The sequence below is a fragment of the Ramularia collo-cygni genome (assembly GCF_900074925.1).
Source record: "Ramularia collo-cygni strain URUG2 genome assembly, contig: RCC_scaffold07, whole genome shotgun sequence".
NCBI lineage: Eukaryota > Fungi > Ascomycota > Dothideomycetes > Mycosphaerellales > Mycosphaerellaceae > Ramularia > Ramularia collo-cygni.
This window is the reverse complement of record NW_019716261.1, coordinates 417,212-445,173: the sequence shown is the minus strand read 5'-3', so window position 1 is coordinate 445,173 and position 27,962 is coordinate 417,212. Positions and strand designations below refer to the sequence as shown.

The window sequence follows — 27,962 nt, the reverse complement described above, 5'->3', positions numbered from 1 at the left end:
ATAGTGAACCGAGAGCCAGCCACCCACCCGGCCCGCTGGAGCGGAAGTGGGGCGATCATCCGGGGTCTGTGCTTCTGTTCCTGTCTCAGTCGCGTGATAAGAGTCGAGGGTGATCAACTTCCCGTCCTTCCCATCAACAACCTCGACCATCAGCATCATCCTCGTCATCATGGGAGGTTTCAAAGGAATCATCGCCGCCGCTCTGCTTGGTAGCGTGGCGGCCCATGTCGTACAACAGCCGCTGGTAGATTCCGAAGCGAAGGGTCTTGGCAAGCCGCTGGTCGACAGCAAGAAGCTGGAGTCAAGCATCGATGGCAAGACGCTCTCGGCGAGAGCCGAAGATCTCTACAAGCTCGCAGAGCTCAGTTGGCAGTACGTATAGCATGGCCCATGTCTCGACGGACAATAGCTTATACCTGACTGGCAGTGAATACAATCGACCAACCAGAGTTATAGGCTCTGCCGGCCATAAAGCAACTCTGGAGTACATTTGGTCCCAGCTTGCTCAACTCGGCGACTATTACACCCTCTCAGACCAGTCATTTCCCGCCTTCTCTGGCAGTGTGTATGAGTCGAGATTGGTCATCGGTTCAGATGTCATCCAGAATGCGTCGGCCATGAGCCTGACGCCACCTACAAAGGTTGGATTCCATCCGATCAAAGTAAAGTGGAAATGCTAAGCAACACTCCAGGACAAGGAGCCTGTCCATGGAGACCTCATTCTCGTCAACGAGAGTGGATGCTCTGCTTCGGACTACCCACCCAGTGTCAAGGGCAACATTGCCTTCATCCAGCGTGGTACATGCTCTTTTGGCGACAAGAGTGCAAATTCTGGTAGAGCTGGCGCGATCGCTGCCGGTAAAAACGATGAGTTGAAGTTGATGGGAGTTGTGGCTGATGTTTGAACAGTTGTCTACAACACCGAGAGCGGACCTCTTCACGGTACCATGGGCACTCCCAGCGAAGACCACGTCGCAACCTTTGGCATTTCTCGAGAGGAAGCAGAGTCCTACTTGAAGGAACTGAAGAAGGGCAAGCATGTTGATGCTATTGCATAGTGAGTGCTCTCACATTTGCGTCTCGTTCCCCCGATACGTACATTACTAACCATTGTATCTCTGCTCTCAGCATTGATGCTTTCGTTTCAACAATTGTTTCCTCCAACATCGTCGCTCAGACGGCAGAGGGTGATCCCGAAAACTGTATGTGATTTCCAGAAACAGTGTTGCCTGCCATCCTTTCTCCTGAGAACGGGACATGTCACTTACAACATGCGCAGGCGTAATGCTCGGTGCTCACTCAGACTCCGTGCCTGAAGGACCAGGCATCAACGACGATGGATCTGGAACGCTCTCCCTTCTCGAGGTCGCCAAGCAGTTGACCAAATATAGCGTCAACAACTGCGTGCGCTTTGCCTGGTGGGCAGCTGAAGAGGAAGGTCTTGTCGGGAGCGACTTCTACGCCGCCTCCCTCTCTCCAGAAGAGAACAAGAAAGTTCGACTATTCATGGACTATGACATGATGGGCTCGCCGAATTTCGCCTACCAAATCTACAATGCTACCAACGAGGACTCCCCAGTAGGCTCCGAAGAGCTTCGCGATTTGTACGTGGACTGGTACGAAGCCAAGGGCCTCAACTATACTTTCATCCCCTTTGATGGGCGATCCGACTACGACGGCTTCATTCGAGCAGGCATCCCAGCAGGCGGTATTGCCACAGGCGCCGAGGGCATCAAGACGAAGAAAGAAGCCGAGATGTTCGGAGGTAAAGCTGGCGACTGGTATGATCCTTGCTACCATCAGCTCTGCGATGATGTTGGAAATGTTAATGTCACGGCCTGGGTGGTGAATACTCAGCTCATCGCGCACTCTGTGGCTACCTACGCTCGATCGTTTGATGGCTTCCCGAACAGGACGGACGCTAAAGCTGCAGGCGTTTCGCTGTATGAGCAGAACACGAAGCATCATGGAAGTGCTTTGTACATTTGAAGGAATCACCTGGTGTGATGACGTGGAGATCATGTTACACATAGATGGATTTCGCAATATGGATGAAGATCGGCGCATGAATACAGCAAGTATCGAGATGTTATCTGGTCGACCCTGGAATTTACTTTGAAACATCGCGATTTGGCAGCCAACGACCAAACCTTAGCGTAACATCGCTCAGCCTCACAGCAACCATAACACACAGGCGTGAGCGTTCGATTCTCAAAGTCAGCATGGCGAGTGTTGTTTTCGACACAATTGGCCGATGCTGTGCTTGCGAGGACTTTCTCCACCACCCAAATCGCCCACTAATCAATGAGAAGAGCTGTTGAGGACGCTGAAGGTGTTGCAATTTTTTTGCGATATCGATAGGTCTGAGCATCGTAACAACTACAGAGCAATTCCGGTATATTGCCCTTCTCCGCTGCATGATCTAGCCCAAACACATGCATAAAGGTAAGGACAATGATCGACTAGTCACATTCCACACATCACTCTTATTGTTGGTCACCTCTCTTTGTTCTTCTGTCTGAGCGTGAAAGAAATGCCACCCAGCTGACCGGATTGGGAACCACCTCACGTTCTGGTCTTCGAGTTCTACCTACGTAGCTCGGTCTCTCCATTCCTTCTCACAGATGCACCTCACGAGCATTGGAAACGACACGTCGGCTCGACGTAATCACGTCACCATGCGCTCACCACCTGTGGTGGGCGGCAAGAAAACCGAATCACTCCTGGAGATTTGCGCCGGCACGACTGCCTTGGGAAACAGTATTTCCGTCCACACTCTGGAATACTTGAGCATCGTCAAGGTTTCCCCATCTGGGTTCAAGGATCTGGCGATTGAATTTCTCGAGACAAGTCATGCTCTTTTCTCCGCGAGAGCTGGGATGACGGCTGTCATTCGCGTGGGATCTCAACTCGATGAGACTACATCCAAAGGACTGGAAGCGCGATTACACCAAACGAAAAACTCCTTCGCCGTCTACGGCCACATGGTTGATAAGCTCCTCAGCAGCGAAAAGAAACATAAATTTGGGAAGCTGGGCCTTAATATCAGAAGACTGTTTGCTGAGGGAGATATGGAGAGGATCAAAGCATCCATGACTCAATCTCGCACTGGGTTGGAAGCACACCCTCTTCCCTCGACTACTGGTGATGCCAAATTCGAAACGACGCAATGTATTGGGTATACAGCTCTTTCGGCGGTTCTCGAGCGTCCAGATCCCACGCAAGTGAAACGCACGCTTCAGACAAGGCAACTAAGCAATGTTCTTGCTGGCTTGCCTCCGCCGCCGCCGAGTCCTAGTGGACCATTACCTCTGCCGCCAATACCTCAGGATGGCTTCGGTGGAACAAGCTCTCCGTTGAGGAATGGACCTTGGTCGCCTGGATTTTATGATGCCGCGTCTTCTCCAGACCGGCCTGTGAATGGTGACCAGGGTTCTAGAAATGGGTCCCAAACTCTCAACGGTGGTGATCGAACTGCTGGGATTCGAGGCGACGATATTTCTGAAATCTCGTCGACTCATTCTTTCGTACATGGGCGGCGAGGGAGTCCTTCGCACATTCCAGATTCGGGCAACAGACCTTTCAGAAAACCTCCATCCGTGGGAGAGAATGGTAGCGTTCCTATCCAGCCATCAATTCGCGCCAAGGTTGATCCGTCAACAGCTCCTAATTTGGTTATGCCGAATGGTGAGACTCCTTTCACTCATGCTATGAACAAGACCACGCCGATGAGTTTTGTGGAGCGTATGTTGTTACATGGGGCAAATCCAGGTACGAAACCCCATCCATGGTTGCAGTATACTACTAGTCTCGCGATGAAACCAACTGACCACCACATCGGATAGATTTAAAGAACAGTCACGGGGAGACAGCCTTATTCAAAGCCATCGCCTCCGAACGACTAGACCTCGTCATCCGTCTACTCGATGCAGGCGCAGACCCCAACCTCCCAGGCCCCAAAATCCTTCTCTGGCCAGCCGTACACTTTCCCCCAATCCTAGAAGCACTTCTCTCACACGGCGCAGACCTGAAGCGTGCACCCGGCGTTTTGGAACTAGCCACATCAATCAACTCCCCCGAAGCAGTCGGCATCCTCCTAAAAAACGGCGTAGACATCAACGCCAAAAAAGACGGAATCTACACGCCTCTATGCTCCGCCATTCGCGACGACCGAGGCGATCTGGTAGAAATTCTCCTACAACACAACGCAGATCCGAATCTCAAAGCACTGGATTATCCCCTCTTCAAAGCCGTCAGTTATCATCGCACGCACTTCCTCCCCCGTCTCATCGCCGCAGGAGCAGATCTCAATTCCCCAAAAGGCTTGATTGAATGCGCAGTAGCGCACGAGAATAAAGAAAGTCTAATGTACCTCCTCCTCAATCAAAAACCCATCCCCATCGACATCAACGCCCGCAACGCTTTCGGCCACACAGCTCTCACAACCGCCATTCGAGATGGACAAGTTGAATTCCTCGACATCTTACTCGCTCATGGCGCGGACCCGAGAATTCGAGGACAAGATTGGCCCGTTTCCATGGCTGTTCATCGACCCGATATCCTCGCAAAACTCCTCCCACATATCCCCACCAACAGAATCGTCAAGGGGGTGTTGGAAATGGCCGTCGTAGCCAACCAACTCGAAAGTGTAAAATTACTAATCACAGCAGGCGTGAATGTCGAAGAAAAAAACGCCGGAGTTTTCAGTCCTTTAACCACTTCCATCCGTGAGAATCGCAAGGACATTTTCAAATATTTGGTGGATGTTGCGGGTGCAGATGTCAATTCCCCGGGAGAACATCTTCCGATTATTAAAGCTATAAGGAGACATCGGGAGGAGGATTTGAGTTATATTGAGCATTTACTTGCGAAAGGGGCGGATGTGAATCTTTYGTATCGGGGTTGGAATGCGGTTTTGCAGGCGCTGGATAATGGGGATTTGAAAATTTTGAGGTTGTTGGTTGAGAAGGGGACGCCGGATCTTGAGGCTAGGGATGAGAGTGGGAGGAGTGTGGGGGAGATTTTGAGGGAGAGGGGGTTGGAGGATGAGGAGAGGATTCTTTTGGGGGAGGGGGTTTGAGGGTTGGACTGGGGGGTTGTTTGTTTTATTTGAGAGGGAGGTGGGAGTGGAAGTCGCCGTTTTTTTGTTTTTTTTTACTTATTACTTGACTATTAGATACCATGTTTTATTGTACTTCTTCTTCTTCTTCTTCTTGACTTTGACCCACCCTCATCCTCCATCTCTCTCCGTCATATGACCAGCCATTCTGCTCATGAGAAGAATTGCAGCGGCTCTGAAGCGAATGATCAGGCGGAGAGAAGATGCTCGGAGAACGCTAGAGACAGAGGACTGTCTGCTTGTTCTAAGATCGATGCGTCAACCTACGGGCATTCATATGTAGATAGATACCTTGAGGTAACTCTCGAAACTAGGTAGTTCAATGCTACTTAATGCCATAACTCGTTCTCAGTCTTCCCGTCCTCGCATACGTTTACCTCCACACCCCGATTCTCAACGCCAACGTCATCGTCTGAAGAATCCATTCGATCAATTTAATAACCCCCAATATCTACAAAGCTAGAATCGAATTACATTATAAAGTCCATCCATAACGCAACAAACGAGCCACCTTTTCGACAAAATCTACTCGTGATATTTAGCAGGGCAAGCCGGGAGTTTTGGTGCTGTTCCATGTTCAGGCAAGCTGTATACTGGAGCATTGTGGGAGGAGGGCTCGTTGGTGGATGGGAGATCTGGATGGGGTTCTTCTGGACCAGGGTTGAGGGGCTCTGATGGAGTTGGATCTGAAGGTTCTGAGCCTTCGTTTGGATGCTCGCCATTGCTTGGTTCTTGACCACTGCTTGGTTGTGAGCCGCTACCGGGAGTGTCGGGGGTATCAGGCGTATCAGGAGAATCCCCTTCTCCAGGCATATTCGGGTTCTCCGGAATTTCAGGAGTTTCAGGGATCTCGCCTCCAATCTTCACGAATCCTACAAACACAAGGATTAGAACCACAATCTCAGGACACATAATACCAAAAAAAAAAACAGTAACACACCATTAGATCCAGCAATCACAACCTCAAACTCCTCACGGAATTGACCAAGGTTAATAACAGAAGTCTCATCGACAGCCTCATTATACAAAGCACATTTGATCGCTGCTGTGGATGCGGGATCCGGGCAAGCAGCCGCTGGCTCGACGACAGGATCGCGCTCAAAGTAAATGTTGAAAGCCGCGCAGTTTTCTGTTTCGTCACAGGCTCTCGCACAGTCCGCGGTGCTATAAGTGGTCAAATAATGGCTATGATAAAAGTCAGTTGTAAGACTGGCTGGCTAATCACAGCATTTGGAAAGGATGGATACCCACAATTGCAAGTAGCTGTCGAGCTGAATATTCGAACCTGATAGATCCTGGAAGACTTGTGTGTATCCCTTTGGAGTGGAAGCAGTATCGGCGAAGACGGAGAAGGCAGTGTTGATGATAAAGGCATCGGCGGAGTCAGGGGTGGTAGAGGGTCCTGTGCCTGCTGCTCTTGGAGCGCATGCTTCTAATGTAAGAGCAGCCTCTGCACCATTCTGCGGGGAGACATTAATGTCAATGGAAGCGGAAAGGAGAGCGTGAGGAAGAGCCGATGCCACGCTGGCTGCGAATATGACGCGAAACATGATGATGATGATGATGTAGTGACTGACGGATTGGAAACGAAAGACAAAAAAAGAGTGACGGTGATGTGATGCAAAGATTTCGATTCTGTGAGGTTCTGGAGAGGAAAAAGACTGTCAAAGTGCGGATATAATAATGTCTTGATCAGACTACTATCGCCGGACCATATCGGTTGCTTGCTCGAGGGCTTGCTTCTTGGTCGTGAGACTCAATCTCCACAACTCCGCCACGTGAAGTGGATAGCCGTTGGACTTTCAGCTTGGCGACTTCCAAATGTGGAGATATCTTATACAGCTGACTCGGGAGGGGGAATTTCACCGCGCTCTTGTTGATGCGCGCTGTTGGAGCGAAGGAGTTGAATATTGAAAGATGACATGGTGGGGTACATCTGCCACGCACACAAGACGGATGTTGTCGGAATGAACGGACAGGAATCGATAGACAGCGACCATGAGTCGAATTCATGATCACAGGATGAAGGATTTATCAATGGAGTCGGAAGAGGAAAAGTCGGGTGGGATTGAGTTTGCATACTAATCCCAAGCAGGAAGGCAGGGCGCATCGGCAAAGCGCCGCAGTTGTTTGAAGATGTACATGTTCGCGAGTCTATCGATGAATCATCAATAATGGACCATCGATGGTGAGCAGGCTGACATGTACAGAGTCATGAATGGCGTTTGACTCTGCGTGCCCAACGGCGTCCGAGCATTCCGCATGTCGGTTGCTTGCCACGCGCACCATGTGTGTGATCAACCCCTGGACCCCTAAATCTCATATTTGAGTTTGCTTCATGTTTAGCATAGAGCCACGTCGTCAAACTGCCTTTTAAGAACCTTCAAATTTCGGTTGAAAAGTGAGTCGGCAATTGGGTACGGTTGTAGACGGAAACCCATCGGCTGGCTAAATTCAAAGCCCTGGAGGCTGGAGCCAACAATTGTCGCTTCTGCACGAGCAGATCATGGGCACTAGTGAAGATGGGATGATCTTTCAGCCTCGCGGGTTTTCCAATTCGCCAAGACACCGCCAGTTCCAAGACGGCGTGTATTTGAAAGTCGGAACCAGTAAGGTCGCCGCAGTAGTGAGAGATGCAGAGCGATACCGCTTCTGTGCCAGTCGTTGGACATCCAATGATCTTGAGGCCGCGGTAAGGATACAAATCGTCTTTCGAAGCTTTTGACACATCCGGCCGAGTCGAAGAGCTTCACAGTTGGGCGCAAGCTCGGAGCTTCCATGGCGGGATGTCGAGATAGAGTGCAGCGACAAGAGCCGTAATGGCAAGTGTCTCGCAATTGAACGGGCAAATGTGACTTGCGCGTCGTGTTGTTTGTAGTTGCAATGATTTCCACCGATCTCCTTCAAGTCAATGGTAGTTGCGAATCTGGACTGCTCTCATGCTCCCAAGGATTGGAATTGCTGTCGATTGAGCCGCTCAATGGACTTCTCAATGCCTCGGGGAGTCCGTGCTCGTCGACTTCGAGCTTCCGGAAYATACCGCTCATCTCGCGAACGCCCGTGCTCCTGTATGCAAAAGGTGAGCCATGCTCTTCTCCGCGTAAAAGTGTGAACAAACTGTGAGTACCTACCAGTCATCGGTCGGCTTCGCTGCTCTATACTCGATGAAGTCTCGTATGGTCTTGACAGTACTTGGGTAACCTTCACTGTTGGGAAGCCACCAGTCGTTAACATCCTCTCCCCACAGCTCAGACATGCGTGTTCGAAGTGCGGCAGGATAGATGTATCTGCAAATCTGTCAGCATTGCTCTACATTCCACGGCATAAATCTGCGTACCCAAGCTGCTCGATGGACGCGAATTTGCGTCGGGCCCACTGTGTGTAGCGCTCCTCTTTAGGCAGAAAGAGACACGCTATGCCAAGACTTGCTTGACAACCCAGCATCKCGGCCGGTGACTGTTCCCCATATTGAATGGCCTCGAACATTTTGCACTTCCTCATAGCAATCTCAGCGAATTCAGGTGACGTTGGCTGTCCCATGGCCAGGCTGAGCTGAAACTTGAACATCAGCTCAATAGCCCAATGGTCTATCAAGACGAAGTTCATGGTAGCGGCCTCCCCACCGTACAGGAATTGAGGGTCCTGATAGTCGAACAGATCGTTTTCGTTCCGCGGCGGTGCTCTCGGAAATGACTTGACAAAGCAAGCTGGATCAGTCAAAGCGCTCTCRATCGTGCGGCCAAACTCTCCAAACCGTCTGGACAGAATTTCGACACTGCTCGCGAAGCTTTCGTCGCTGGTGGTGTTCTTTGCTCTGCTGGCGAAGAGGAGCGCTACGTCGGTCGCCAGCAAGCGGGATGTCGCAAAGTATTCCTCAAATCTGGCTCCCAAATCGTTGGGTTTGTCCCTCGTCTGACGTTGGTAGAACTCGGCGGAAGCCGAGAACCATTCGCGGTCCATGGTCACTTCCCCGCCTGACATCATTCCAACGAACAAGTCAAACCGTAGATACCAGCTGATGATCTTGCGGCGGGTTTCATCCTGCATGATCGTTTGCGGGGTGAAAAGGTCCGCGATGAGCTGGTGCGCTGCCTTTTGATGGCCCAGTAGATTGACCCAATCGCCGAGGAACTCCTTTTCGTAGGTCAGTAGGCATTCATGAGATGATATCAGGTCCCAGCGCATTCCATACCTCGATCGTTGCGAGCTGAAGGATCGTGAGAAGTGTTGCGACATTGTGTCTCTTACTTTTCAGCGAGTGCTGCAGACACGCGATGGACTTGTTGTAATAGGATAGGAACTCTGAGATCCTCTTGTTGTTTCGAGCAATGGCATGGTGATATGCTGCAAWCGCAACGATTGCGTAAAGTAGCGCCGAGCTGCTATCATTGAGAGCGATTTCCAAGAAGGTCGTCTTGAGGAAGTCTCCGCCATCGTACTTGAAGCCGTAATGGTGATGGGTCAAGCTGTCACGGTGATGCTTCAGATAGTACTTGACATCCTTTGGCAACGAGCTCCATCGAGCACTTTTTGTGAGATCAAGCTTGCCGCCCAGTTTCGACGGCTCCTCTCCACCTTCTCGCCTGCTTCGTGTTGCAGAAGGGGCCACGTCGCCCTGCGGAGGACTCCCACGCACTGCTGGGATGGATCGTCTGTGACGGGATGTGGTGGCGGAGCGTGGCTCATCCATGGCTGCACCGTCATCATCCTCTGGCAAGGCCGATAGAGGTTCATCATCGTCGACGTCCAGATCACTACACGATGGACTGGAGCCATCCGGTGATCCCCTCGTTCTACCACCGCTCCTGGACGGCTTCGGCGAAGACGAGACACCAGGGTAGGCGCATTCTCGTTTACCTTTTCGACATCCTGTTCACAGCGTCAGTCGCAGTTGGTGCGGGATGGCAGGGCGGAATGCAAACCTACGCTCGCAGATTGGATGTGTCTCATCGCACTACAACTGTCAGCATGGCAGAAAGACGGCCGTTCAACGTCGACTCACCTTGACTCTACGTTGCCGGCAGGTGTAGCATCCACTTCTTGTCCGTCGATGCTTGACGTGCTCCGAACCGGACGGTTGTCTCCGCCGGGATCGTTGAGGCGCCGACGCTGGGAGGTTGTTGTTGTTGTTGTTGTTGTTGTTGTTTTTGCTGCGGTTCGGGTGCTCGTATTGTGCATAGCTCCCCAGATTCTCCATCGGCATCGTTTGCATCTGGTGGAGTCCCGCCTGTTGGAGTGGCTCTGGTGGGGGCATCATTGGAGGGTAGCCGCTAGTATAAAAGGCACCCAACGGCGGCATGCGCGACGGGTATTGGCCATCCATGACGACGGCGGCCGTGTTGTGAGGTGTCGCAATCTATGTGCCTATACTAAGTATAGGGATTCGAAATCGATAAAGTGGGTGCGGCAACGTTCGATAGAAGCCCACACGGCACTATCGATAACGTTTGACCGTTGGCAACGGCGGCGAGCGAGGCGCAATAAACGTGCTGGGTGAGGCGCGGGAGTTTTGGAAGGATTCGCAAGGCAGGCCAGGCAAAGGCAAAGCAAAGCACAGCAAAGCAAAGCCGTCTGTCATACAGAAGACACTACGCTTATGATTACGTCTCCGAGCTCTGCATGAACATCCAACCACTCGCTCGCTCGCTCGAAATCCTTCAGCTTCCGGCAGAGGTGTGATCCGGGTCCTGCTGTTTCGAACGTTGGGTTGGGTAGAAGTTGGGCCCGTCGACGAGGTTGCTGTGGTCGTGCGTTGTGCCAGAAGGGAGGTTCTGAATCTGTGTGCTCGTCGGCCAGAGGTTGACGGTTCCGTTACAAGTCAGAGGACATGCAAGGCCTGTCAAATCAACCAGCCGCTGTTCGACACAAGCGGCGGCGAAGCAAAGTAGTGTCCGCCGCCATTAAATTTGTTACTCCTTAGAGAACAGGAAGTGAAGATCCGCCGGGTTGCTGACAAGACAAGCAAGCAAGAAATGGCCCCAATACAGGACCCTGTGAAAGCGCGGTACTCAATCGGACTTGATACCCTTTCGAAATGATCGACACCGGGAAGTGTCGCTGGCCATGTGCGGCCATGCCATGGCAGATGATGTCCGCTCCGCTCCGCGCCTATTCACTCGGCTGAAATGCTCCAACCTCCTGCCCGATGACAGCTCTTGCTCGTCTCTCGTATCTCAGGCGAATAATCATCCACGCTGACACGATTGCCCAAGACCGTGGACGTCTTGGAGGAATCCGCCTTCCAGGCTATTCCCGGTGCAGGAGACTGCTCCAAAGAAAACCCACATGGACCACATCATCCGGCTGCTCCCTCTGCATCCCCTGCTGGCTGCGTCGAGCAGGCCTTGCAAGCGCAGACCTCCATGTTTCAATGTYGAAGCTAGCATTGGTCGGAGGAATGTCCTTGGGCCGTTCAGCAGCCCTGTGCCCCAGCAGCTCCACGCGATTGCCACGAGTCCGTGAGCGGTGGAATGCGCTGCCTCGTGCGCGCCCTTCTCCGTTGGGACCTACGTGTGGCTGAGCAGCGCCGAACCATGAAGCCACCTCGAGCCAACCTCCGTCGCGCGACCCACTCTACCTCCTACAGGCTACCACTCATCTGCGACTGCATCGTGCATCATCTTGGACGAGCGAAGGCGAATGAAGCTCGTTGGGCTCTCGACCTCGATGAAACTTGATTCGCCATTCCGGCACATGCCGTTTGGCCAAGGATACTATGCTAATCATGATGTCGCTCAGAGTCGTTCTAGACGTTGATTAGGCACATCTCTGCAAAACGCAAACGCCCATTCGCAGTCTCGAGGTGGTGATGGCTCAACTGATTGCATGATCAACATGCCGCGCAATCTGCTAATGTTTCCTGGAACCGGGTATAGGCGCCCTGACGAAGCGGAGGAACAGCAGGTTTTTCGGCACGTTGTTCAGACCGCTACGCTGCCTTACTCCCTTTCTGCGTTTGAGCATATGCATTGCTACATATGCTGCTTGGGCGCAACACTCACCTTCACAGCCATCTCTCCAGGACAGCACGTCGAACGACATCCTGTTCCGGCTAATGTGAAGAGGAGCCCGAATGATTGTGTGGCTTCCTTTGAAAACTAGACAGCCCAGCAAAGTTCAGCCTACGCCCGTCGATCCAACGCTGGCGCCACCTGCAGCACGTGGCAAACAAGCTCCCCGACCCTTGCTACCGCCTCCTGTAGGCCGCATATCATTTATGCACACGAGGCGCTATTCCCCTCCGGCGGTTCGGAAAGGCATAAACTTTGTAGTACAGTACAACCTCGACCTTGCCAGCATGGAAGAAGTGGTACTTCTTTGATGAGACCAGAAGCTGCGAGGCGCCGCTTTGGGCGCCTCCTTGGGCGCCAATCACAACATCCTCAACGTATTGGCGGTGATCGACCTCCATGTGGGGGCTGATCTCAGTGATCTGCTTTCAAGGTGTGTGGTGTAAGCATGGCCGCTGATTTGACTTTGAGCTCTGTCCTTTGCAATTGAAGCCAATGCCATGGCACAAACTGTACTCGAACGACCAGCCAAGACAGTTGTAACTTGTCAGTCACGTCTTTGGCACTCTGCGTCGAAGATCCTGACAAGCAACGTGCGTGGCCTGCCTAGTCCACTGAGCAATACCTAGGGCATTATGTACAGCGTGTGCAAGACTGTGCAGTGCGTGCAAAACAGATCATCATGTACAAGAGGTGATAACKATTGTCCGRAACGTCCTACTCGCCGGGATGCAGCCTGTTGTCGTGGAGACATCATCAAAAATACACAGACGTCCGTCCTTACGAGCGCCGTTCACGAGCTCCTTACGAGCTTGYAATRGACTCCGCGTGGCCCCAGTCATGCTAATGATAGCAGAAGTTTACGCATGGAAAGTATGCACTGCGCGGCACAGCATGGATGCATGTCTGCGACACGTGAGGACTTGACACAAGTGGCCGAGGCAAGGATTCCTAAGCTTACGCTGGTGGTTTCAAGGTCTTTCCGAACTGGGAAATAGCTCCGACCTGTGGTGAGGGCTCGCAGAAATCGCTGTGTGTGGGCAACGATCTTCCATCACATCACAGGTCCAGCGTCTTGGTCTTTGGAAGCCACACGCGTCGAGAAATGAGCGACGTTCAGCCGAAGTTCACGACGTTCATGTCAGTGCTGACCCAAGACTTCGGAAGCGCCGAGCGATCCACGGGCCAAGAGTTGTAATTGTCTGTGTGAGCTTCTGCATTTTCAGCGCGCAATTTTTTCGCCATGGCCAGTTGAAAGGGCCGGAGCTCCTTCCTGTTGGTGATACGGAGACGAGAATGCGGGCCCAATACCCGACATGTGTCTCCTGAATCGATTCGAGATCCCATCGACCTAAGCGCGCGGCGCAAAGACGACCAACGACTCAGAACACCAACAGCACGACACGAAGTACGATGGATGTGCCACTGCAGAGAGAGGGTGCATGAAATGCCACGTAACGCACGTCTCACTTGCGTCCTCATAGCCCAACGCCATTCATGGCGGTCTGCGTCTCCTGAGATGCACATTGCAGACGTCTGGCCAGGAGGAAACTACCAAACTTGCAGACTTGCCAATCTCCGAGCTCTGTAACTTGTCGGCATCGGTATACGTTTCGCCATTCCAACTCCTGTCCCTCGTACATCCGATAGCGTCTTCGGACCGGCGGAATTATCGCACGACTGCTCCTTCTGGCTCTGCCGATTCGAAAGCGCTCACCTGCGTGATGAACTCGGACTCAGCCCTCAAGGGTGAGGAACAGGATCAAAAGTGGACTGCGTTTCATTGCATCGGGGTTTCAACATGCGAAGATGCAAGCCAGATCCCCTATCTCTTGACGATTCTGAGCACTGCAAATGGCTCAAGTTCAACAGCCCTAGAAGTCCTAAGTTAGTCGATTTGCGGGGACATAACTCCGCTGCACAAAGCCCTTTGATAGCGCGAAGCAGGTCGAAATTAGAGATTGACCTGCTAGACCCCTCTCTATGGTTCTGAAGGTTTCCGTGGCACTCACCTGGTATCGCACAAACTCTCTGCAGTGCTACCACCAATCCGCTCCGATGCAACGGTCATACGCCTCGTCGATCCCGCATGGTCTTCTCGCGTCTCCTGCCCACAAGGTCTAGGAAGAGCAGCCTCTGGGCGAATCGCAACACCAGTTAGTCTCACTGTACCAGTGAAAGCCACTCGAACCATCGAGGCAATATTGCACACATCCTTTTCTCAACACGCCCACCAACCCAATCCAGCGGCTGATTGGGCGGCTCTCTATGTCAGTCATCGTATTTGGTCAAACCGATAGTAGCATGCGGTGCCGTCCCAAGCCAGTAGCCTGAACATCGACCTTTACTCGAGTTGAAGTGCATTTAGTCGACGCCTTACTTTGAGCTTAGAACCTCAATTATAGACTATTGAAAGCTGGAATCATTTAGCACTGCGCCAAGCGGCTCCTCAGCGAAGGAGCGACCGCACTGGGAAGAGTCTGAGCTTCAAGAAGAGCATCGTCAAACAATGTCAGCTAGGTGGGTGAATCGCAGTGAAGTGAAGGTAACGTGGTCGAGTGGGAGAAGGTGCAAATAAGATGTGGCGYGGTTGTTGCCTCAGTACAGAGGGACTCAGCACAGACCAATGGACGCACCTGCCTGTGACTCTTTTGCTTCTTAGCGTCGAATTTCGTCCACCACCACATTCGATTATCGATAGACGGCGCCCGCGGTCACTTTCACGACAACAACACCACATCCCCTACCGCAATCATGGCCGCCGTACAAAACCCACCCAGAGGTACCGACTGGGCCGATGATGACGACTCTCCCGATCTTTCCACATCCATCCCCGCACCACAAATCACCAAGAACAAGGACGGCACCGAGACTGTTGTCACGGTTTTCATCAACGAGGACGGCAAGCGCGTCAAGCGCACACAACGCATTCGCAGAACGGTCATCAAGAAGAAGGAGAACCCACGTGTTGCCGAGCGCCGCGCATGGCCCAAGATGGGTGCTGAGGCCGGCAAGCAGCCTGGCCCACGCTCGGACACCACCACCATGGGCGAAAACATCATCTTCCGCCCACAGGCCGGCTGGAAGAGTGGTCAGGTGCAGGAGGAGAAGCCAGATGAGAGCAAAAAAGCTGAGAATCAAAAGAAGATGCAGATTAAATGTCGTATCTGTAGCGGAGACCATTTCACCACCAAGTGTCCCTTCAAGGACACCATGGCACCCGAGGGCGAGGCTGCCGGCACGCCAGCAGACATGGATGCTATCAATGGAGCTGCGGAGGGTGGTTTGGGTGTTGGAGGCGGTGGCTACGTTCCACCTCATTTGCGAAAGGGCGCTGCGGCCGCCGGTGGCGGTGAGCGCATGGGTGGCAAGTTCGAGCGGGATGATCTTGCGACGCTGAGAGTGACAAACGTAAGTCGAGGTTGCGGAGGTGAAGCAGCGCATGCTAAAGACAATGCAGGTTTCCGAGTTTGCCGAAGAAGGAGACCTTCGCGAAATCTTCGAGCGCCACGGCCGCGTCACTCGTGTCTTCCTTGCCAAAGATCGCGAGACTGGCAGGGCAAAGGGCTTTGCTTTCGTTTCATATGCCGACCGCGCGGATGCGGCTCGAGCAGCCGAGAGAGTGGATGGTTACGGTTTCGGTCACTTGATTTTGCGCGTCGAGTTCGCGAAGAAGGCCACCACCTAATGTGGATTGCATTTGTGGCATTGGTACGAATGGAAAGCATGACAATGACTGGATTGGGAGCAACAAGACGGCCAGGGAGCCACGCATTTTTGCCAGCTCAGCTGACAGACGGTGTTCAAATGGTGATTTCGCTGCGATTACAAGTATTCACCATTGATGCGGGCGCGGTATCGAAAGTCATTACGGTAAAGATACTCGACATGAAGAACACGCACCGTTCCGCCRGCAAGGCTCGTCGAGCAGCTTCCAGTCAGCATGTCATCTCATTTCCATACTCACAGCTACTGTGACATTGCAGTCTATCGATTACAAGGAGAGTCGGAGGCTTTCTGTAAGGCTGATTATCTTGATGTAGTGCTGGTCGCTACCTGTGTCAGGGGTGCGGGAGAGGACKAATCGATGGAACGCACCAACCGCGCATACACCACTGTGACGACGCACTGGAGCGAATCGACTGGACAATGGACCGGTGGTCTCACCAAGTGCTCTCCCCAATCTCGTCTCAGTTGCAATGTCTGAGAAGCTTGCTAAGGTGTGGATGCAAACGACGCATTCCACTTTGCTGTTCGAAATGCCATGCATTCGTATGTTGAGTCAGGATCAGGATCGTCATACTACGCCCTGCAAAAGTTTCGTCCGTTCTTCATAGTAGTATGTTGCAAGGCGTGCGATTGCCACTGACCACCGCGGCCAGCTGATAAACACGCCTATCTGCCCGCCGCGATGCGGGGCAATACCGCGACACTTTTAGTCCCATGATACCACTATTGACGATTGACGACTGACGATTGAAATCAGCGTTGCAGGTATATTTCCTCCCTGAATCTGCACTGAAGACAAACTGTGTTGCGAATTTTATCTTGGTCGAAATAGCACACAGTAACGATTGCTCCCAAATTTAGCCATGGCAGCCGAACCATTTCGCTTGACCGCAGTACAAGCTTTGCAAGCATTCAGTGCTGGCACTCTTACTGTCGAGCAATATGCAGAGTCACTGCTGGGACGCATCAAAGAACGAGACCCTGTTGTCAATGCATGGGCCCACATCAATCCTTCGCAGGTGTTGGAACAGGCTAGAGCGTTGGACAAGCTCCCCAAAGACCAACGAGGTCCTTTGCATGGCGTCGCTGTGGCCATCAAGGATGTGATATACACCAAAGGTACGCTAAGAGTTGAACGGACTTTCAGGAGCGATTCTGACATCCTATCCATGCAGGTCTACCTACTCAGCACGGTTCTCCGATCTACCAAGGAGATCAGCCAGAAGTGGACGCAGGCAGTGTTATGATGCTTCGTCAAGCAGGTGCTCTTATCCTGKGAAAGACTACAACGACTGAATTTGCCGCGACCACCGTTGGTACCAAAACATCGAATGCACACGATCCAACGCGGACTCCTGGAGGCTCCTCGTCCGGCTCAGGAGCAGCTGTAGCGGATTTTCAAGTACCACTCAGTCTCGGCACCCAGACTGGAGGCTCAATGATCAGGCCGGGAAGTTTCAATGGAATCTACGCTCTGAAGCCGACGTGGAATTGTATCTCACGCGAGGGACAGAAGATATACAGCTTGATCCTTGACACTCTTGGTTTCTACGCTCGATCTGTGGAGGACCTGGAACTTCTTGGGGATGTATTCGGTGTGAAAGACGATCAAAAGCCAGAGCCTTTTACAAACGGGCTCAAAGGCTCGAAGATCGCTTTCCTCAAGACCATGGTTTGGGATCACGCTGGCCCCGGCACGCAAAAGGCTTGGGAAGACGGCAAGCAGTCCCTCCGAGATGCTGGAGTCGAAGTGGAGGATATCGAGTTCCCCGCTGAATTTGCGAAACTTCCTGATTGGCACACTTGTGTCCTCTTTTCCGATGGCAGGGTTGGGTTCCGACCAGATTACAAGACGAACAAAGCAGGATTGGACTCCTCTCTGATCGATCATGTTGAGGAGAAGCACGGCTACACCCGAAAGCAGTATCTCGAAGCTTTCGACGGGATATCCGCTCTGCGTCCAAAGTGGGATCAAATCGCAGACCAATATACTGCTGTCGTCGTACCTTCTGTACCAGATGAAGCTCCCAAGGGGCTGGAGAGTACTGGAAGCGCAGTGTTCCAGGGCATTTGGACTGGACTGCATGCCCCTATCATCAACATACCTGGCTTCAAGGGAGAGAATGGAATGCCGGTTGGACTTAGCCTCACCACTGCCCGCTACAAGGATCAGGCATTACTTAATGTCGCGAAAGAGGTCAGCAAGATATGGGTGAAGTAGTAATGTATAGAGTACATTCTAAAACGATCTTCCAACATGCCACAACTACGCTTTCGCCTTGGCCAAGGTTCCCTTCTGGTATGGGAACTGCTCTGCAAACGTCTCTGCAATTGCAGAACGAGTCGTGACCCAGACTCCCTCTTTCTTGCTGATGTATTCGACAAAGTCTTGGAGAGCCTTGAATCGACCAGGTCTGCCAATGATGCGGCAGTGCAAACCGATGGTCATCATCTTGGGAGAGCCATTCTCGCCTTCCTCGTACAATACGTCGAATGCATTCTTCATGTGCTCGTAGAAAGCACCAGGTGTCCGGAAGCCGCAAGGAGTCAGGAATTTGAAGTCGTTGCAGTCGTACGAGTATGGACTGGACATGATCAGCTTAATCACAGAGAGAACTCGGACAGAACTTACACCATGACCAGGCCTTTGGTATCCTCTCCCTCCTTTGTGTCGATTCGATCATACCAGTATGGCACCTGGCCATCACATTAGCAAGGCATCTCACCAGAAAGAAACAAAAAAGACAACTCACATCATCAGCATAAGTATCCGAAGCCCACAACAACGTCTCCCCCAACTCCTCATAAACCTTAGGAACCAACGTCCTCGATCTCGGCGACGGACGCCCATAATACCAACCCTTGGGCGCATACCCCGACAAACCCTTCAAAGAAACCACCGCTTTCTTAATCAACTCCCTCTCTTTCTCCTCGGTCAAATCARAATGATCGATCCAGCGATAAGCATGACTGGCAACATCATGTCCCATTTCCACACTCCTCTGCACCACTTCGGGATACTCCTCACAAGCCGACGCAACAGCATACAGCGTGAATTTCATGGCATATTTGTTGAAGAGGCGGAAACATCTCCAGAAACCCGCCCGACTTCCATATTCGTATTCGCTTTCGACGCTGAGGTTTCGTGCGTCGGTTCGCGGTGCTCGACCGGGAGTTTCGCTGAGGGTGGTTTCGGTTTCGCCGTCGCCTAGAAGGACGGAACGTTCGCCTCCCTGGAAGAAAGAAGAATATGTGTGTTAGCGATCCATGGAGAATGGGAGCTTAGGGTATTTTGTATGTGTATTGTACTTCTTCATAGTTGATCACAAAGGAAACTGCAATCTTTGCTTTATTGGGCCATTCTAGTCCTTGTAGGCCATTCTCGCCATAGCCCTTGAAATCGCGAACGTGGTTGTGTTCCGGATCAGCAGCCCAAGGTTCAGACATGATTCTCACGAAGAAGATAGGTGGTTTGAGTAGACTAAGGAAGAAGGGTTGTTGATTATTCCAATATTATTATCGATCGAGCATCACCATTTTGTCTATGTACTTTGAATATCAATGACCTTGCCACTTGCACATGCCGCGGGCCATGAGTTTCGCCTATCTGCTATCTTTCGATTGACATGTTTTGCAGGCGAGATGCTTGTTATACTGGTGGCCTATCTTGCAAGAACATCGACATCAACATGTCATCTCCTATATCGGAGCTTGCTTTCTTCTCGGCCCCTTGCCATTCTTGTTATAGGGTTAGGGTTTGGGTAGTACTACTATAATGACTTCTTGCCCGGTGTGATCGGAAGTATTTGAGGCAATTGGGTTCTATGAATTGGAGCGCAGTAAGTGGGAGAAGAAGACTGTGTATCTTTTCTTTTGAAATTATGGGGTTTTCCTTCTTACGCTGGGGTAGTTCCCTCACTTAACAACCTCGCTCGCCGGCAAAGTGAACATCTGACCGCTGRACCACACACAGCGGAAGTGTAAGTCATGGGTGGGAGGAGGAAAATCCAAATAGAGTCAAGCATTCGGAGCCAACCACTATACAGCGCGGCAACAGTTATACCTATATCCCCTATTTCCACATTTTCCCATTTCGGAACATTTTTTGCGCCTTTTCACGTTCATCCGCTATTTGTCAGACAGATGGCATCCAAGCCCGCGACACTGTCTCGATCTTGAAGATTAACGCACGACTCAGCAACTCGTCTCTGTGAGAGGAGGACAATGCTGCCTTCACACGAGAGAAAGGGGAGTATTCAGCGGGTGTTCTGACGGTGCGCGTCAAGTCTATCTAAAGCACGGCAATGGCAGCTCCCAGAACCAGCATACCAGCGCCGCCAACCCAGAAGCGGGCAGCCTCCATGGCTCCGGAGTCCTGGAYCTGGAAGGTAGATTCGGGCGATGGCGAAGCAGTCATGACTGTGCCATTGCCTTTGACTGTGGTAGTGATGGTACCATTTCCAGATCCGGGAGCAACTGGAGCCGAGGTGATGGTGCTGGTTGTCATGATGTCGGCAGACTTGGTTGATGAGGTCGAGGATTTAGTTGCCTCCATAGTCTTGCCCGAGGAAGTGCTGCTGGCCTCTGCATCGTCGTCCGAGCTCGTCTTAGTGCTAGCACTTTCCTTTGTAGACTCTGTAGTGGCAGCCTCGGTGGTGGAAGAGTCGGATGAGGAAGCCGTCGCACTGCCATACCCGGCGAGAAATGAGGGCGAGTACGTCAAGGTGCCAGAGTATGCAGCGCAGCCGGGGACCGTAGTCTTGGCAGGCGCTCTTCCACCTCCGCAGTCGAGGAATTCGCATACCTCTCCTGTTCCTGGAACGTACCTACAAAAGGGTCGATGAAGGTTAGCGATAGATCTGACAGCAAAGACAGGCGAGGGATTCCAGAGCCTCCTTCCAGGATCGTGGCATCTGACTGACAGACGTAGAGAGGCCTCCCAGTTGGCGAATTCTCTTGAATGTTGGATAAGATGCCATAGCGATTCGTTCCACTTACCATGCAACTGACGCACCGGCAGGCGAGGAGACGTCGGTAGATGTGCAGCCCGAGAGATCGGTCTTGGCCACAGCGATGGATGCCAAAGAGGCCGCAAAGAGGATGGTAGAAGTGTACATCTTGAATTAGATTCTTCTTAAAAGAAACTGTACAGGTGTATGTTTGTAGTAAAATGTGTTTGGCTTGGCTGTCGAAACGAATGATAGACTGCTGCCTTGCTTTTGTATGTTCAAACGAATGTTGGTTGCAAGAAGAAGAAGAGTAGTGATGAAAGTAGACAAGAGACAAAGAAAACGAGATGTCACTATAGTTTCGAAGAGGCGCCGCTTTCTGCGCGTCTCATGAGACGGACGAATCCTTCCGTGACATCGTAAATCTGTTTATAGGGGCGGTTCAGAGACCGCCACAGCCGGTGGAGGAGTCCAGAACCCGCAATGGTTCTGGTAGCGATGCCTTCTTCCCGCGGTGATGTTGACTCGTCAGCATGCCATGCAGCATGCGTGTGTCGCACCGGGTCAAAGCCCGCGGGAACGCATCGTGTCAGCGCATGAATGGATCAGGGGTTCCCGAGAACTGTCTTGTGAAAAGTGGAGGAGAAACTAGTTGGCAGTGGCAGAGCATGGAAGGCGCTCGGTCGTTAGCGCCAAATTAGTGCCGGCATCCGTGAACACTTCGCGTCGACTGGCCATGCGAGCAACATATCCAGATCCAATCCCAATACCCATCTCACACGAAACGAAACCCCCTCTCGCCAAAAATGATAACCAAATACATCACCGGCGTAACAACCACCTTCTCCCCCTTCAACCCGCGATCAGGCAAAACAGTCCGCAACTTCCTCGCCTCACTGCCACCAAACGCTCGCTCCACAATGGCCATAAGCATCAAAATGCTCCCTCAAACACAAGCGCAAGATCCCGCGACTCTGGCGTTAAAATTCAGTGCGTCTTTGAAAACATCTCCCACATATGTGATGATTTGATATCTAGGGGGAAGGATTGAGCTAACATGGTGATGATGATAACAGAGGATGGCAAAGAGATGCAATTGGATTTGGAGAAGATGAAGATTAAGGATATTCAGACCGAGGTTGATCGCCATTCGAGAGTGTTGAGACGGGCGGAGGATTTGGCTGGAAATTAGGTGCATGGGGGGAGATGATCGTGGAAAGTGCGGTCGAGATTGCAAGACAGTGCCGTGTCGCGGAGACAGAGACGGGCTGGAATGGATGCGCTGCGATGATGGCGGCGAGGCAAATGCGAGCGGCAGATGCGCCGTACAACGTGGCTGGCTATGGGAACAGCCGAACTGCAATGGGATATGGCAGACCATATCGCGATGGATCTCGCCGTGTTGGAACAGATGGCTTGTTAGGGGTTTGCAGAGAGATGCACGACAATCATGAAACAGCAGATGGAAGAATCAAGCCACTGCGTTAAGACCTGCAATGAACAGGTTTCGTTGATGCAGATATCGAGCACGATAGCCACTTAAACCGCCAAAGGCTATTGAAGCATCCAGTCGTCTTGTCCCTCACCCTCACCCTCAACCTGGGGATTACGATCGGCCGTCTCTGGGTTAACCAGCTCCCCCATCTCTGCACTCTCCGCAATGAGTTCTCGCGCTCGTACTGCCCAGTTCTGTCCCTTCAACTTCATGTCATCCTTGATCATGAGCTCGGCCAGATGAGGCACCAGAACACCCTGCACGAAGCCAGAGATACCGCCCTGATAACCGGAAGGAGAAACAAGCCTGTCTGTCTTCGCACGCTGCCGGATTTCGTCAGACAGTCCACTCAAAATGTGTTCGCTCCTGTTGGAAGTCAGTACCAACAATCTCAGACTTCAATCCAAGCCACACGTACATTGCCTTCTCCCCCTTTGGCCCATAATAACCCACGGTTGCTCCTGGCTTGATCTTCGAATCCTTGAAGCCGCCGCTCATGCTCTTTGCCTTCACCTTGGCTGCATATTCGTCTCGATGTTGGGACTTCTTCTCATTCCTCAACACACATAGCAGAAGAGGGTCATGTTGTTGCATCCGGCGCTCCAGACCCGTCCAATCGATATCCGGATAGCCTCTCTCTTTCCATGACTCCTTCGCCGTCTGTGTGCGGTGCCATTCACAGAATCTTTCCTGCCATTGAATGTTCCATGACTTGCCCTTTACGTACTCGTCGTCGTATTCTTCCTTGACCAGCTTATTCACCCTCTCATGACAAGTCTCGCATACGATGCCCATCGGATCCGGTTCCGGGGAAGCGGAAAGTGAGCTCAATGGGGAGGAGTCGCCGTCGACATTGCTCACACCATCTGTTGCTCCGGCTGTTGTACTACCCTTTAGAGATGGCAAGTCGTGACGCTTGAATGTGGCCGCTGCTGAGGATCCGCTTCTCAAATTTATATCCAATGACTTGAACTTCTTCCTCTCATTCTCTTTCTCTTCCTTCCTTTTCTTCTTCTTCCGAGCTATCTCTTCAGCTACCTTCCTCCTTTGATCCGTCTCTTTCTGGCGACTGCCAAAGTTCTTCTGCTGACTCGATCGTGGAGCGACGTGTATATTCCCAGAAGTCTTGGGCTTTTTCTTAGGCTGCGAGCTGAATATCGGGCCGTCACTATCCTCGTCGAGCTCCGCATCACCCACGAGCTCTCTGTCCCTCTTCGGAGCCGTGGTCGAGGCCGACGTCACCCCAGGCAAGCAAAATGCAGCCTTCTTGACATTATCCGTCTCATCTTTCAGAGTGGGTACCGTGGTCTTCTTGAACTGCATCTTGCTCTCCTCCGGAATCTTCCTGTCCGGAATACTAGGTCGTGCATCCACAAACCCCGCGGCCGCCTTCTTGCTCGCCATATCGTCGTCGCTAGAAACCGGATCGCGGTACGGATCGTCGTCCTCTTCCTTCTTCTCATTCATCGGGGGTGARGGATCATCATCAATGTCGATGACTTCCGATCCAGGTTTACTTTTTCTCTTTGATCGTGACTGCCGTCCTGTATCCGGTGGAGTGGGAAGTGGTGCCGCGGTCGCTRCATCCGAGGAAATGTGATCGTCTTCAGTCGCATGATCTTTACCATTAACAGTCTTGAGGAGCTTGCGATGAGGTCGTGAGAGGTACATGGCAGATTGTCAGTGTAGTTGTAGGTGAGACGGAACGCGTCGCGTAGGATTCAATCTCGAAGGTTTGGTCTGGCGTCGAATTCGTGTTCCAGCTCCATCGCTGACAGCTTCCGATTCAACAAAACGACGTACAGTGTCACAACGGCTTGCTGATCAAACACAACTAGCTTCCTCGATACCGTAGATGCATCTCTCTGAACATATGAAATTGTCTTCGATGCTAGACTACCCTATCGTGCCTGATTGGAACCCTTAGCCTCCAGCCCTGGGTATATTCATCTTAATGTTACAGCAATTAGTCTGCGCGAGCAGAGAAGCTTCTTCTTCTAGTAGCCATGCCTTCCTCCGTTGGTCTTTGTCTTTCGAAAACAAATATACATAAGACGCTCTGTGTATTCACAGAGCTATTCCCTCGAGTCCCATCCCATCGTAACACTAAAACGCCACATTCTACCCTGGTAATCCATTCGACTTGTCCGGTGAATCCATACCCATTCAATGGGTAAGTGCGTCAAAGTCGGTACTCGATAAAGCATTGCATCTGATTTGCATCGCTGTGTTGGCYTGGTCGTCTAGGCTCAACTTGTCGAGTCCGCGTTGATCGTTAATTTACCTGACCAGCCGACAGCGTCCTGACTCCTCATATCCCCGCGTGCGCGATCATCGGAACTAGAATCCGCCAGAGTCTCCAGGAGGGCCGTAGGCAAAATCTTGGACACCTTCCGCTGAACCGTCCATGGGGTTACTCATGACACTGTGGTTGTTACTCGCACTGTCATACGGTGAGGCTGTAGGATTGGCGCCCCCGCCATTGCCGCCTGCTGGTGGTTTGGTGTGTTCACCGCGGGCAACGAGGTTCTTGGTGATGTTAGCCGCCAAGGTTGATACCTGGATAGATTAATCGGTGTTTCACAACTCACCTCTCGGTACCTCGCAAGGTAGATCTTCAGCGCTTCGCCATAGTTCTCGAATCCGAGCGAGGTCATGGCAAACAATATATCCTCGCCGTTGACGGTCTTGCGTTTCTCCTGTTGGCACTTTTCGGATGCTATTTCGTAATTTAGTGTCTGCCGCGACGCGCGCTAATTGCCGCCCTCCAATGGCGCTTGATAGTACGTACCTTCGCTGGTGATGAATGAGATGAACTCGCTCACGCACTCTTGCATGCACTCCTTGGCCTCTTTGGCAATCTTAGCATTCTCGGGCAATGCAGTCTTCATGATGCGGGCGACTGGGGCAAAGTTATGAWTGTTAGCATCTTGATCGAAGTTCTTGCGGTTCGGGTTTTTCGAGCGATGCTGTGACAATGGCGGCGACGACGACTGCGGGGACGAGGATGGCATGGCTTGTTCGTCCAGTCGGAGACGAGTGCTTGCAGATCGCTTTCCGGCGAAGAAGCCTCTGATTCGACGGGCTTGCAGACGAGATGCGCTCTGCAGCGTTATATGTGGGCAGGAAGCGACGCCAGTCACAGCATCGGTGGCCGTGCAGGTGTCAAAAGACGATGAGTGCACAACGACGGGAGGACAAGGATAGCACGGGGCTCGTCGTGGGACGCAAGGTGCTACAGACAGCCTGCGTAGCCAGGAGGCACTCACCATTTGCTATGGGAAGCCAACGATCTTGCTCCTTAACCTCAAAATCATAGCCAACGTCTTCGGGTCGCATGCTCATCTCTCCTTCGTTCTGATCGTTCGGCTGCTGAGGTTCATTGTCGTCCGGCGTCTGCGTGGCCGGCTCGACCTCTTCGGGCTCTTTTGGGGACTGCGACATCTTTAATCGAGGTGCGTACCCGCTACGTTCGTATGAGCTGTCAGTGATTCGCTGGCCACCACGTCAACGACACCCCTGGCCGGATTCCACCTGCACGTTTCGAGCTAGCACGGTGGTACCGCAGCACGCCGGCACGCAGAAGGCACCAGGTAAGTTGCGTCGTCGTATTTTTTCGCCTGCAGGAGTGGAGCGGTGTGTTCCACGTCTCGGCTGCTGCACAAGCTGGCGTGACTCTCTTTGCCACCAGTGGGATATTAAAATTTGTAGCTAGCCCTGCGGACTGGCAACTCTGCTCGATAAAAGAGCCAAAATTCAGCTGCGCGGCACGGGCTGCGGTCAGAGGGTAGGTACTGATCAACACGCGCGCGATGCTGCTGCTGCGTAATGCTGCAGTCCGATCAGAAGCAGTTCGGCGGTATGGGCGGCCGGGCTACCTTACGCTTGCACACTATGCGGAGGAGAGCCGGGTGGTGTGGCTGATGCTGGATTGCGCTTGGCGTGTCGCGCTGGTGAGATCGGACGACAGACAGAGAATCGCAGCGCACGGCGACCTGGGGTGGGAGCCCAATGGAAGGCGTCGTCTGACGTCTGTCGCGCGTTGAATGCCGCGGTGCCGGACGAACTGCAGTTGCACACAATCCGGAGGCCGGGAAAGCGTCCTGTAACCTCTTCCAGAATGCCTGTGCGGCGTTGTCCGCGAGACGCGATCCTGCAGCGCGAGTCGCTCGCGATGCACAGCTCTGAGCGCGGTGGTGGGGAAGAAAACAGCGGTCTGCGAGCCAGTGGGATTAATCGGGGCGAGGGAGAGGTTGATGATTGGGTCTCTCTGCTAGCTAGGTAAGGTACGGCAATAAAAACTGCGAGTTGGGGTATTGTTTGTAGTGGTACTTGCACTGATTCAGCCTCAGCTCCCAAGCCCCTCCCCTCTTCTCAAACTTGCGCTTTCCCATTGCGCACCAATCAGATCGCTCATGGCGCCATTCATGAATCTCACAGGCGCAAATAGATGAAGCGTCGCCGGTCTACTCATTCACTTCACGTTGGACATTTCCGCTATCAGCAACATCAAGATTGTCTGTCATTCGCGCCAACTCGAGTTGGCATTCTAGAGCAAGCCCCCACGTTTGACGCCCAAGCTTATTCGAGGTGACGGAGGTCACGATGGAGTTCATGGCAGAACTGCCTCTGCGCACCGGCCTTTCTAGCGTGCAGCAGCTCTCTCTATGTACTATGCGCTGGCATACGACTGCGCCTCTGCTCCGGAAGCCAGTTTATTATACCATTCTATGTGTGCGCGCTCCACGCTCTCCACTGTACGCATCTTCAAGACGTGAAGTATAGCCGAAGCAGTATCGCCAATTCGAAATCGGCCTCGAGGACCGGACTTCGACGACCTAGACTAAAGCACCCGGCCAGCACATCATGCATGATAAGTGGGTGCAGGGCCYTTTCCAGTGCCCTGGGTCACGCTTGTCTGCCGGCAGGGCCCAGTATGACGCCCACGGGAAGCTGGAAGAGGGTGTGCTGCGCAAGCCCACATGCTTGGGGAGGTTCTGTCGAGTCGCCACGCCATTGAACAACGCACAAAAGCCAGGGTGCCTTACCAGCAGTCCCGTTAGCGACATTCTACTCCTGTCAGGTGATACACCCCTCTCCGGTGTTGTGATCGCTTGTTCCGACAGCTTTGCGCTGTGGAGTTTCGGTCTGCTACAGATGGCTGATATCGTCACTCCCTCGAGATCCTGCCCAGGTGACACTGCTGTTGCTCTGAAACTAATCCAGAACCAAAGCTGCGAGCGGAAGTCGATTGGGGAGCTGTTGGGAACGCTAATAAGTTTGTTGGTATCAACATACACCATCAAACTGGCTGTACTACCTCCTGTCCACCTGGAGTCGTACCAGAAATGTCCCCATCCGTGCTAGACTTCCCAATCGAGCACATTTCAACAACTTTGAGCTAGCGACGATAGTCCAACAATCCCTCGATCGGCTCGCCGCCTACCTGAGTAGCACGCAGCCCCAGAGAGCCAGGGCATGGGGACGACATTCCGTGGAATGTCTTGTACAACTGTAGTCTGTACTCCAAAAGTAGGTTCCGGCATCGAAGCCGAGCACGGTAGCTCCTGTCACTGATGCGACCACATGTGCCACAATGTCAAGACGATGGTCGTGCGCTCATGTCTCGTCGATCGCGAGGAAGATCATTCGACGTCTTG

General features: G+C 52.4%; 13 protein-coding genes; 6 read left to right on the top strand and 7 right to left on the bottom strand.

Moving 5' to 3' along the window:
- Window positions 1–169: 169 nt before the first annotated feature.
- On the top strand, window positions 170–1,989 carry RCC_05136 (probable leupeptin-inactivating enzyme 1 precursor; the record flags this gene model as incomplete). XM_023770412.1 has 6 exons in its annotated part: window positions 170–372; window positions 428–641; window positions 693–858; window positions 910–1,057; window positions 1,129–1,202; window positions 1,280–1,989. 6 exons carry the CDS (start codon window positions 170–172, stop codon window positions 1,987–1,989), a joined length of 1,515 nt encoding a protein of 504 aa, XP_023626180.1.
- Window positions 1,990–2,678: 689 nt separating this feature from the next.
- Window positions 2,679–5,080, top strand: RCC_05135 (uncharacterized protein; the record flags this gene model as incomplete). XM_023770411.1 has 2 exons in its annotated part: window positions 2,679–3,744; window positions 3,846–5,080. 2 exons carry the CDS (start codon window positions 2,679–2,681, stop codon window positions 5,078–5,080), a joined length of 2,301 nt encoding a protein of 766 aa, XP_023626179.1.
- A 564-nt stretch (window positions 5,081–5,644) lies between these two features.
- RCC_05134 (uncharacterized protein) lies at window positions 5,645–6,669 on the bottom strand (the record flags this gene model as incomplete). XM_023770410.1 has 3 exons in its annotated part: window positions 5,645–5,991; window positions 6,060–6,304; window positions 6,371–6,669. 3 exons carry the CDS (start codon window positions 6,667–6,669, stop codon window positions 5,645–5,647), a joined length of 891 nt encoding a protein of 296 aa, XP_023626178.1.
- Window positions 6,670–8,022: 1,353 nt separating this feature from the next.
- On the bottom strand, window positions 8,023–10,442 carry RCC_05133 (uncharacterized protein; the record flags this gene model as incomplete). XM_023770409.1 has 6 exons in its annotated part: window positions 8,023–8,185; window positions 8,251–8,406; window positions 8,457–9,253; window positions 9,312–9,988; window positions 10,046–10,073; window positions 10,122–10,442. 6 exons carry the CDS (start codon window positions 10,440–10,442, stop codon window positions 8,023–8,025), a joined length of 2,142 nt encoding a protein of 713 aa, XP_023626177.1.
- Window positions 10,443–13,954: 3,512 nt separating this feature from the next.
- RCC_05132 (uncharacterized protein) lies at window positions 13,955–14,323 on the bottom strand (the record flags this gene model as incomplete). XM_023770408.1 has 2 exons in its annotated part: window positions 13,955–14,003; window positions 14,142–14,323. The coding sequence occupies 2 exons, from the start codon at window positions 14,321–14,323 to the stop codon at window positions 13,955–13,957; spliced, it is 231 nt and encodes a 76-aa protein (XP_023626176.1).
- A 560-nt stretch (window positions 14,324–14,883) lies between these two features.
- RCC_05131 (probable Eukaryotic translation initiation factor 3 subunit G) lies at window positions 14,884–15,817 on the top strand (the record flags this gene model as incomplete). XM_023770407.1 has 2 exons in its annotated part: window positions 14,884–15,540; window positions 15,590–15,817. The coding sequence occupies 2 exons, from the start codon at window positions 14,884–14,886 to the stop codon at window positions 15,815–15,817; spliced, it is 885 nt and encodes a 294-aa protein (XP_023626175.1).
- A 904-nt stretch (window positions 15,818–16,721) lies between these two features.
- RCC_05130 (related to glu/asp-tRNA amidotransferase subunit A) lies at window positions 16,722–18,079 on the top strand (the record flags this gene model as incomplete). XM_023770406.1 has 2 exons in its annotated part: window positions 16,722–16,977; window positions 17,034–18,079. 2 exons carry the CDS (start codon window positions 16,722–16,724, stop codon window positions 18,077–18,079), a joined length of 1,302 nt encoding a protein of 433 aa, XP_023626174.1.
- Window positions 18,080–18,124: 45 nt separating this feature from the next.
- Window positions 18,125–19,305, bottom strand: RCC_05129 (related to Chitin deacetylase 1; the record flags this gene model as incomplete). XM_023770405.1 has 4 exons in its annotated part: window positions 18,125–18,443; window positions 18,491–18,555; window positions 18,612–19,091; window positions 19,168–19,305. 4 exons carry the CDS (start codon window positions 19,303–19,305, stop codon window positions 18,125–18,127), a joined length of 1,002 nt encoding a protein of 333 aa, XP_023626173.1.
- An 844-nt stretch (window positions 19,306–20,149) lies between these two features.
- RCC_05128 (uncharacterized protein) lies at window positions 20,150–20,975 on the bottom strand (the record flags this gene model as incomplete). XM_023770404.1 has 2 exons in its annotated part: window positions 20,150–20,684; window positions 20,857–20,975. The coding sequence occupies 2 exons, from the start codon at window positions 20,973–20,975 to the stop codon at window positions 20,150–20,152; spliced, it is 654 nt and encodes a 217-aa protein (XP_023626172.1).
- Window positions 20,976–21,613: 638 nt separating this feature from the next.
- Window positions 21,614–21,999, top strand: RCC_05127 (probable mitochondrial ribosomal protein L44; the record flags this gene model as incomplete). XM_023770403.1 has 2 exons in its annotated part: window positions 21,614–21,797; window positions 21,884–21,999. The coding sequence occupies 2 exons, from the start codon at window positions 21,614–21,616 to the stop codon at window positions 21,997–21,999; spliced, it is 300 nt and encodes a 99-aa protein (XP_023626171.1).
- A 362-nt stretch (window positions 22,000–22,361) lies between these two features.
- RCC_05126 (uncharacterized protein) lies at window positions 22,362–23,973 on the bottom strand (the record flags this gene model as incomplete). XM_023770402.1 has 2 exons in its annotated part: window positions 22,362–22,668; window positions 22,721–23,973. 2 exons carry the CDS (start codon window positions 23,971–23,973, stop codon window positions 22,362–22,364), a joined length of 1,560 nt encoding a protein of 519 aa, XP_023626170.1.
- Window positions 23,974–24,642: 669 nt separating this feature from the next.
- Window positions 24,643–25,746, bottom strand: RCC_05125 (related to CCAAT-binding factor, subunit A (HAP3); the record flags this gene model as incomplete). XM_023770401.1 has 4 exons in its annotated part: window positions 24,643–24,831; window positions 24,894–25,021; window positions 25,094–25,204; window positions 25,572–25,746. 4 exons carry the CDS (start codon window positions 25,744–25,746, stop codon window positions 24,643–24,645), a joined length of 603 nt encoding a protein of 200 aa, XP_023626169.1.
- Window positions 25,747–27,168: 1,422 nt separating this feature from the next.
- Window positions 27,169–27,669, top strand: RCC_05124 (uncharacterized protein; the record flags this gene model as incomplete). The annotated part of the gene is made up of 1 exon (XM_023770400.1): window positions 27,169–27,669. The coding sequence occupies one exon, from the start codon at window positions 27,169–27,171 to the stop codon at window positions 27,667–27,669; it is 501 nt and encodes a 166-aa protein (XP_023626168.1).
- Between the last annotated feature and the right edge of the window lie 293 nt (window positions 27,670–27,962).